Source organism: Anarrhichthys ocellatus, unplaced genomic scaffold (assembly GCF_004355925.1).
Source record: "Anarrhichthys ocellatus isolate YVR2014 unplaced genomic scaffold, GSC_Weel_1.0 scaffold227, whole genome shotgun sequence".
In the NCBI taxonomy this organism is placed as follows: domain Eukaryota; kingdom Metazoa; phylum Chordata; class Actinopteri; order Perciformes; family Anarhichadidae; genus Anarrhichthys; species Anarrhichthys ocellatus.
In genome coordinates this window covers 118,810-128,581 of record NW_022280257.1, presented here as the reverse complement: position 1 = coordinate 128,581, position 9,772 = coordinate 118,810, and the positions used below count along the sequence as shown (strand labels likewise).

General features: G+C 44.2%; 1 protein-coding gene across 1 annotated transcript; it reads right to left on the bottom strand.

Moving 5' to 3' along the window:
• Nucleotides 1–2,888: 2,888 nt before the first annotated feature.
• Nucleotides 2,889–7,141, bottom strand: LOC116400974 (ras association domain-containing protein 10). Its single transcript, XM_031879110.1, has one exon. The coding sequence runs from the start codon at nucleotides 6,763–6,765 to the stop codon at nucleotides 5,323–5,325; it is 1,443 nt and encodes a 480-aa protein (XP_031734970.1). The 5' UTR covers nucleotides 6,766–7,141; the 3' UTR covers nucleotides 2,889–5,322.
• Nucleotides 7,142–9,772: the final 2,631 nt, after the last annotated feature.

The following is a 9,772-nucleotide window of genomic DNA, read 5'->3' as shown; positions in this document are numbered from 1 at the left end:
GCCAATCCCAACTAGATTAACTCACTTGTCATGTGCCACTGATGAACTCGTCAACTGGTGAAACAGAAGCTAGAGGGATTTAAAAAGCAGTCAGTGGAGGAATGAAATGGATGGTATCAGATGAACAGTGGGTTCATGTGTCACAGCGAGTGACACATTTTACATGAGACAGAGATCAGCCGGCTGGCGGTTGACGGAGCTGTCAGACGGTGCCCCGAGGATAACATCTTACCGACACATGATAATGGTAAAAGTTTGAATCAGTCTTTAGCTGGATGTAGACTTTTTAGCAATTTGCTGTGTTGCTGCTGCAGCCATGTGAAAACACACCATATGATAGTATATTCATTATATCCAAATATGTAGAGAATTATGTAAACATTATTTTTTTTTTTTAACTGCATCTTTCAGGGATACACATATTCTACAATTTGGATTGTTCTACATATACACACTTCCCTGGTATTCTCCCAACCGATGTTTGTCAAGTCCTGTTGGCTAAATAATTCACGGCTTTAATCTCTTACTCTTTGACATTTCCAACCCGTCAATTAACGCAGCTTGGTCAGTGTTCCTCGGTGTGTCTGCCTCCGACGCTCATCTAGGTTATTTATGGGCAAAGGCAACTGACGTGGTGTTAAGTGCGAGATAGTCCACACGGGGCAAGTTGTATAGAGGCGGATGGGTCAAACAAACTCTCAGGACTTTTATCCAGGAGACCGCTGTTCATTTCCTGTGCAAAAGTAAAAGTAAAGATGACGTTTTTTTTTCTCAAGTGAGTCGTAAGTCACCTGAATCACGAGAGTCGCTTGTCAAATGACTCTTTAGGCACACGGTAGTCAAGTGAGTCTAAACGACTCACTTGTTTGTGTCAATCGCACTCTTTTCCTAAACCTAACGAGGTGTTTTTGTTGTCTAAACTTAACTTCCTGTGAAGGACCTTCAGTGTACTACTTTTAGTACTTTGACTTCAACTGAGACTCAACTTTACTCAGCACCGACACTTCCACTTTAGCACGAAGGTTGTTTAGCACTTCAATTGTATCCTATGTTTAAAATTGTTTCCATAACTGTGTTGTAACTGCCACTTCAATGTTTTCATTATTTAAGCCATTTCAAACGTTCAAATGCAAACTTTCAGCAGCATGAGCATGTAAATTAGCTTTTTGTTTCTCTCTGCAGTTTACACTTTATACTCTCAGTGCTTACGCTTCAACTGACACTTCAACTGACAACTCCTTTCAGTTCATACAATACAACTGGCATTTGTTTCTTACAGAACTTCCACTTCAACACTCCCAATGCAATTTATCGACTTCCACTCCTGTCAGTGCTTGAACGTCAACTGAATGACTGAACCTTCCAGTTGAACATCTTTCAGTTATTGCTTTTCGACTGCCAATTCAACTTTAGCCAAATATTTTTTCAGTATTTTGGATATTTCAAAGGTTTCACCAGCAATTTTTTTAGCAGTGAGCAAACGTGAATTTCGAATTTTGTTGTTCTCACTGCGTCTTCCAGCAGAATACTTACCTTCCTGTTTGTATATTTCCCCTTTTACACATCCACAGTTATTAGGTATTCCCCCCACTGATGCTAATAGTACTCATGTTGGGTAAACATTGTGGCCCTTTTCTCTGTATTCATAAGAGCATTTCCCCTGTGGGTGAAGATATAATGTTTATTCTGTAGACACAGGCTCTGTGGACAATGCTGTACATGCCACACGTACCTTCAGAACACCAGGGTGTGGAATAATCGTCAGAGAGCGAGGAAAACCAGTGCAAAATGATAACCTTTGTTATTTGTTAATTCTCCTGGTCTAGTAGGTTTGACTTGTCAGTGACATAAACGAGGAGAGAAGTGTTCAAATCAGATTCTCACTAAATGATTAATCTGGCCAAAATAATTCATGATGACGATATGATTGCGATATAACTTTAATAATAATGTTATCAGTTAAATTCATCTTTAACTTTGCTTATTGGGCGTTTTTGTCTCTTTTTTGGCAAATGAATTACACTCAAAATCTGAGGGAGGTGGGGAGAGAGTGTAACCATAATTGTTCAAAAGTGTGATTTAAGAGGCGGTGGATTTACATATGTGTTTTATTAACATGTCATCAATATTTCATTTTTTAAATATCACTGTTATCGTAAATACCGGTATTACGCAACACCCCTAATCCAGTCTAAACACACCGGAATAAGCCTACAGAACGATAAGCATATGTAGCTATATAATTGTAGAATGTTAACTCCTCCTAACCCCAATACAATGGAGGTGAATGGAGCACGATCGTTGCTCTTGATAATCCGCAGACCTCGTAGTTAAACCCCTAAAAACTCTCCAGTGTTTCATGAAAAGGGAGGCTGCTGTTAAATATTCCACATGTCATTTATCATTGCTGCGAGCACTACAAACTAGATTCCATTCACCTCCATTCATTTGGCTGGATGCAAAAACCTCAGAGACAGATATTGCTAAAACTTTCACGGATAAAACCCAAACAATCTGCATAGTTAAACACCATTAGAGGTAGGTGAGAAAATGTGGGAATTATTTTAGTTTTTTGTTTGTTTTTGTATAATTTGGCTGAACTAACCCTTTAAGAGACCCCTGAAGGAACATTTGGAGGTATGCATTACTGAAGGGTAACTTGAGCTGTGTAGCCATTTTGCTCCGTACATCCAGGTCTCTGTTTCATCCGGTCATCATTAATGCAGGAGTTCATGCAGGAGCGATCGAGAGAGCAGCAATTAAACACAACTATGTGTGGCGAGAGGGGGGGGGGGGGGGGGTCATCTCTTAACTGAGGTGAGAAAACGCTGCTCCAAAATAAAACATTGTCAGTCACGCCAAATAAAGCCACACTGAGAGCCAAATAGGTTTTTGCTCTTTATTTAAACACTAACAGTCATGTGAGATAATGTGCCGACTGGCGTTGCGATGCAGCCACAGTGCGTCCAGTGTGGCCCCACAAGAGTTGCTGATCTAGAGCCACCTAGCAGGCTGAATGTCGAGGACTGAGAGGCCCCATAAAATGTCCCTGATCAAGTGACGTATAAATCAGCTACACATTTTGGTATTTGGATACAGCCAACAGCTAACTCCACAGAAATAGGTTTCATCAGTGTGTTACAAGGTTATTCGTTCTCAACATTTTACAGTCAGACAAAAGTCAACCATGTATACGACTTGACATCACAACAGCCTGACACAAAACAGAGATTTAGTTTAAGGACGATCTCGAAAGTTCTCTGCTAGCTTCTGTTTGAATTTTCTGCTGCTCCGAAGGGAAGCTAACTTTTTTTTTTTTCCAGGATGTAAAAAAGTGAACTGAGGCTTAAAATAGTTTACCCTTAATGTCACAGCGTTCAGAGACACGTCTGTGGGACGTCTGAAAACTTCTTAAAAATCAAATCGTACAAGGTGTTCGTACTCACAGGTAGACTAGAACGTGCGGGCCTGGCACCATTATTAAGACTTAGATAAAAGCACTGCATCATCAAGTGAGTAACGTAGGAAGAGCCAAGGAGGCCAAAAACACATGACGCCCAATGGTAATTGTAAGTGTTTTTGGACTTCCTGGCTCCCCATATATTGTTAAATACATTTGTTAATGAAATGATAAGGATATAATCAGAACCATAAAATTGCTGAACCGCAGATATCTAATGGGCAGGCCCACATTCCTGATGTGTTCCATTTTTTCTTACACGATCACTCGCGCCATCTGATAAAGCCGTCCTTCTGACGGAGGAAATAATTCCTCGTTTTGAACTTCACGGAAACGTAAAGCTTTCCTCGTCTGCTCCTCGTTTACTGTTGAGTGAGAGATGCTTATCGGGGGAAACGAGCCACCGTCAGAACTGCCAAGCTGACGTTAGGTTCACTTGTCACGGGGAGATTTTATATTTTTAACAGAAAGCCTGGGTCTAATTAAAGATAAGGTTGCATTATGGGAAATGTAGAATCCTGTGTTTTGAGGGGCTTGACCCTTACTAGGAACAAAGAAATTAGGATATCTCAGTCTGCGCAGCTTGAATTTCGACCATTCTTTTTTAAATATGTCTCTTGTGAGTCCCTCACATTGATGGGAGTGAGACACTAAATCGCTGGAGTGCCCCTTTAAACACAGCTGTTTTACCAGGAAGATACCACACTGAATTGGCTTTTTACCACATTTAAACCAGGGATGTAAAAATATAAATCTGGAGGAATAATAACATTAAAAAGTTAAGAGAAGACAAAAAAAATATTATGCCCCATAAAATTATGTTTTAGGATATTTTCTATTTTTTAGGTGTCTATAATTATTCAATTTAAATGATTGCTTGCTTGAAATGCTCACAGCTCAGAGAAATATGCAACTTTTGATGAGGGGGTCGGTATTGTTTTAAAGGGCCACAAGCCAGAAAAGGTTGAGGACTACTGCTTTAAAACAACAGTGAAACAGCCGCAGAGGAGCTGCGACGACCTAAAGTAAGCACCACGTTATTCACAGCGTGTAGGATATGACTCAGCTCTCAACTTATTTAATAAATAGGACCTTTTTTTGTGCTTTAAAGACGGACACTATTCATACTGAGGACAATGTCAAAGCGATGTACTCTGCTTAGTCAGCAGGATATGGATCAGTGTTAACAACTCCGATCCACAAAGTCTTTTCCAGACACGGATCAAATTTTAGAGTAGCAGTGGTTCTGGTATTTGACTGGCTATGAATCTTAACTTTAAAGAGGCTGCAGTGAACTGATCCCCAACTTTTGCATTGAAAAAGAGCTTTCATAGCACATTTGTAGCTGACCCAAACAGCACTTTGCTGCATTAAGGTGCTCTTGATGACGACCTTTTAAAGGAAACCTGTCCGTTCAGAGTACAACACTCAGCTTTATTAACTTCCAGTGGCTTCAGCAGAAAGTCAGACTGTATCCTGACAAAAAAAGCAAGCTGTCATTAACTCTTTGTCAACCCGAGCTTACCTCAAAGTTAGTTTCTCGCTGCAGACTACAGACTAAAGTGGCTTATCATCACACTCCTCTAGAGCTGTTTCTCTTAACGAGTGGTACTTTGTTGACACTCTCATGGAGGTCAAAGGTCAGCAATGGAGCAACAGGCCTATAAAACCTTCTTAAGCATGCCTCCTAGCTTATTGTGCAACTACGTATAAGAATTATTGCTATAGAATACAGTATCCATGCTGAGGTGCATTTTGGGTAGGGAGGAACATCTCCCTGGTATTGCCAACACTGACTCTCTCTGCCCCTGAGTTTGTGGCTTTCCGTTGCGTAAAAACGTGCTCGCAAACAAAAAGCGAGTTTACACCAGCGACTCGCACACGGGTGGGTTGTCGGAGTCCTGGCTGTGCATGGAGCTCAGGCCCGTGTCCGAGTCCTCGTCGTTTGTGTTGCAGGCCTTGGACAGACCCCTGGCCTGCTCCACCCAGACGCTGCTCTTCTCCGCGGACGCAGGCTCGTCCTCGGCGCCCGCCGCGTCCGGCTCCGCCTCGCTGTCACCAGTCAGTGTGCTGTCCGCCTGCTCTATCTCCATGGTCTCAACTTTGGCCAGAAGGTCCAGAAGTTCGCTCTCCCTGGTCTCCCAGAGGGCCATGCTCAGGTCCAGGTCCCCCCTGATGGCGTCCATGTCCGTCTTCAGCCGCAGGCCGATGTACAGGCTGGTGTCCAGCTGCGTTTTGATCCTCTCCTCCTCCAGCACGAACTCGTCCTCGGATAAGCTGTCCACATCTGACTCTGCAGGTGGAGCGGCGGGAGACGCTGCCGCGCGCATCTCCTCCGCAACGCCGCTCGTGACCTTCACCGCGTCCGCTCCCCTCTCGCCGCGCCGCCGCTTCATCCACCGCCGGTTGAGCTCCTCCTGGATCTCCCCGGTGATGCACTCCACGAGCGCCTCGCGCTCCGTCAGCTCCTCCTGCAGCCGCACCACCTCCTCGCAGCGGCGCGCGTACTCCTCGAACTGCGCGACCGCCTCCGCCGCGCACCGCGCGTCCTGCTGCTTACAGTCCGAGAGAGCGGGAGCCTCCGAGGAGGAGGAAGAGGAGTCCACCATGTATGTGTCCTGCACATAGTTCACCCCGTGTCTCTTGATGCGGTCGAAGTGCACTTTGGCCTCGTACCGCTCGATATCCCGATCCAGCTCCTTGACCCTCTGGACCTGCTGGCGGATGGTGTGGTCCTGGGAGATCACCATGTGAACCAGCGTCTCCATCTTCTCCGCGGAGCCCTGATCTTTAGAAACAGGCTGCTCTTTCTTTTTGTTCATCTTATCCAACTTCCTGAACGCCTTCCTGACTATGCGCCTCTGTTTCTCCTGGGACAGGTTGGCGGCGGCGGCCGCGGCGGTCCAGCAGGTCCTGGCGGTGCCCCTCAGCCCGCCGCCCGGGCCGCCGCTCTCCCGGCTCCGGACCACCCGGGCCTCGGCGCTGCGGGGCCCGTTGTTGGGCAGCGACGCCTCGTTCTTTACCAGGACGAAGCGCACGTTCTCCTGCTCGTCCCCCCAGGCGGCCCACAGCCGGAGGACTTTGGTCTTGTTGGGCAAAATCCTCTCGAAGCCCCTCCATTTCTCCACTACGCAGTAGGACTGCGGGGAGCCGGACAGCATCGCCGCCGAGGCGCCCTGCTGCAGGTTCTGGTCCTCCAGCAGGACCCTGACCACGTCGGCGCAGGTGGTCCGCTTGGTGAGCCCGGAGACGAGCTTCTCCTCCCGGCAGACCCACACGGAGATCTTCCCCTCCTCCGGCTCCATCTCCGGTTCGACTCAACAACAACAAAGTTTCTGTTTGTGGCAAAACTCAAAGAGTAAAAGGAGAAGAAAGTAGTCCGTCGCTACATTTGGAGTCGAGTCAAAACAGATTCAGCATATGCGATGAGAGAAACACATCCTCCGTGCTCCTGTCGCCGTTTTATCGGTTCCCACTTTGAATGCGCTCGGTCCGAACATGACATAAGCAGAGCAATGACATCCGCTCACATTCTCCCTGCGGTCTGTTCCCGGTGCTGCCTGCCGGGACATCACCTCTCTCTCTCTACTCCCGGCAGATCGTTTTCCAGCCCTGCGCACTGCTCCGGAGAGGAGAGGAGAGGAACCGGAGCGTCCGTGTGTGTCAGGGCCGGCTGCTCGCTCTGCTGTGTGTGGGACGAAAACACGACAGGGGTGCTGGAACGGCTGGGACACGCCTCCCTCACCCGCTTCTTCCGCCTCTCTCGCTCTCTCTCTCTCCAAAATGAAGCTGTAGCCTAAATTACTCTGGATATTATGATTTTTCATGCAGAATACAACCGTATATAAAGTAGCATAGCTCCACCTACACTATGCTTATACAGCATCAATAATGCAACAATAAAACATGCTGTACATGATGATATAACACCAGTGAAAGGAGGCATTATTCAAGCGCAGTTTTGTGGAAATACTTTTACTTGAAGTTTAGTTTTGAGTGCAGAACTTCTACTTAATGTTTTTGTCTAACTAATTAAAACGCCTAAAAACGGTCCTAATTATTTTCTCCATAACATTTATTATTAATCGGATTTAGCTCCCAAGCAACAGGAGCAAACAGCCCTGAAGCCAGTGTGAAGAGCACAGACATCTTCACAGAAGGCAAACGTCTTTTTATGAATAGCACTACAGGAAAGAAAGAAACATTTATTTTAGATTTTTGGGGTGAACTGTCCCTTTTAAACTCACAATCCCTGACTCAGCTGGTGTCTTGTGGTTTATTATGTCTAGTAAAAAAATTGACAGTACTCATTAATGAAGTAATAACTGGACTTCTCACATATTTTGATGATATTTGCAGGGAAGATGAGTTCAAATTCAGACCTAATGAAATTGCACATTGACAGTGAAGAAATGACATCGACGAGTTTCTGGGGATCTAATTGATGACAAAATCACTTGGACGGATCATAATAGTTTTGTTTGCAAAAAGGTTACGAAGAAGAGGGAGAGTTTGACCTTTACTAAGTTCTTCTTGTCTTCTAACATTAGAGTACGGCCTGATATACCTGTACCTCACTGTGATAATAAGCCTTTCCCCACACACCTTCATAAAATTCAACTTTTCTCAAAGTCGGGTGCTGCAACTTCTCCACTTTCCTTGAAATGTGTTGTATATGTACACACGGACTCGTACTTATTCTACTTTATTCTTTGTGTCTATATGCAAGATGAGACTCAAAAGTGCTTTGATGTAAAAAAAAAAAAAGAAAAAAAAAAAAGAAGATTCTGTATTAAATAATCTTGATTTAGTCTTAAACCTTTTTTGCAGGAATCTATAGAAGCCTAACTTGTAAAAGTATGATGCATCGTCTTTTATTTTTTATTTTATATGGATTTCTTGGATAGTTCTTTGAGATAAGCACCTATCGGCTGCAGGTATTTTATTTCTATTCACTTTTTCTCTTACCTCGAACAAAAAAAATATGCAAATAATACATATTTGTGCCCAGAACTGAGCAAATTATTTGACACTGTACTTCTGTGGATGTATTTAATAGTGTTTCTCCCACACAAAGTAGGACTCAGGTCTCCAGCCAAGAAGAAGCACAGACTCAAGCTAAACCCCAGATGAAGCCCTTACTCAGCAGTGGCGTTGCACTGTAGCAGTATGCATTGTTACACAGCTTCATCTTCATAATCCCCACGTGGCCTGAGCGTCTCAGTGTGGTGAAGCTCAGCCGGACTGATCATAAAGCACAAATAAATGCATCTATTGCACCCTGCAGTCTGACCCCGTAATCTGCCCCTTTCAACTATTTCAGCACCGAGTATGGCCTCCGAGACCCATAAAGGGATTTATGTGCATTAAGAGATGTTTGTGTGTGCGTGTGTGTGTGTGTTGAGTGTTACATTAAAAGTGTTTTATCGCCGCCAGCCACCATTAGTCCGTTTGTGTGCTCTAACCTCGGCTCAGATTTGACGCACCAGGCCAGGTTTGTTGATGAAATAACCGCGTGGAAAACCATCTGGTGGAGTGCAACCACACGCTAATGCATGTGTGTGCACGTATCGGACGCAAACACGTGGCATTACTCACAGGCCGTGCACCGCTAAACAAACACGAGATTCTGGATAGAAGAGGATTGTCGGTGCTGCGTCTGGGATGCGAGATTACAGGTTTTTCCCATATCTGTGCTCTCGTTTCCTGTGAGGTCATCCCTACTGTCTCGGTTTGGTTCTTCCAAAGTCTTTACAACACATAAAAAAGTTCCAACGTTGGTGAATAGAAATGTAAGTTTGAGGTGAGTTTTTTTGCCCCTTTGTGGTTTAAAAGTGTATTGAGGACTATGCAGAGGTCTAATCCATCAAACATACTGAGATTTGCTCATACTTCCATTATCCTAATAGCAAATAAAAACGAATGATTGGGGCTATTAATGCACATGTGTGCATGAAAGTGATGCTTGAAGTGGATCATGCCTTGATTGAGCAATAAAGAGCTTTGGGTTGAATTCTTTGAGTATGATTCCCTCTGCTGTTCATAAAGGGAACTACACCGCTTGGAGTCACAGTCACGAGCCGCAGCTCTCTGTGTGTTAACATTCATTTATGACAAAATCATTTTATGTTTTGTTTTTTTATCAGTTGCTTTGGCAAACGTTCCAAATGCTTTTCTTACATACAAGGTATGGTAAATAATAAAAACTACAGTATATCAAAAAATTACACACACGTGTCATTAAAAAGTCATATTTCAAAAAATCTTAAAAAAATCATAGTGAAGTAGGTCATAAAAATGTAAATATATAAT

Coding starts and splice junctions, on each gene's coding strand:
- LOC116400974 (XM_031879110.1), bottom strand. CDS start 6,765: ATGGAGCCGGAGGAGGGGAAGATCTCCGTGTGGGTCTGCCGGGAGGAG.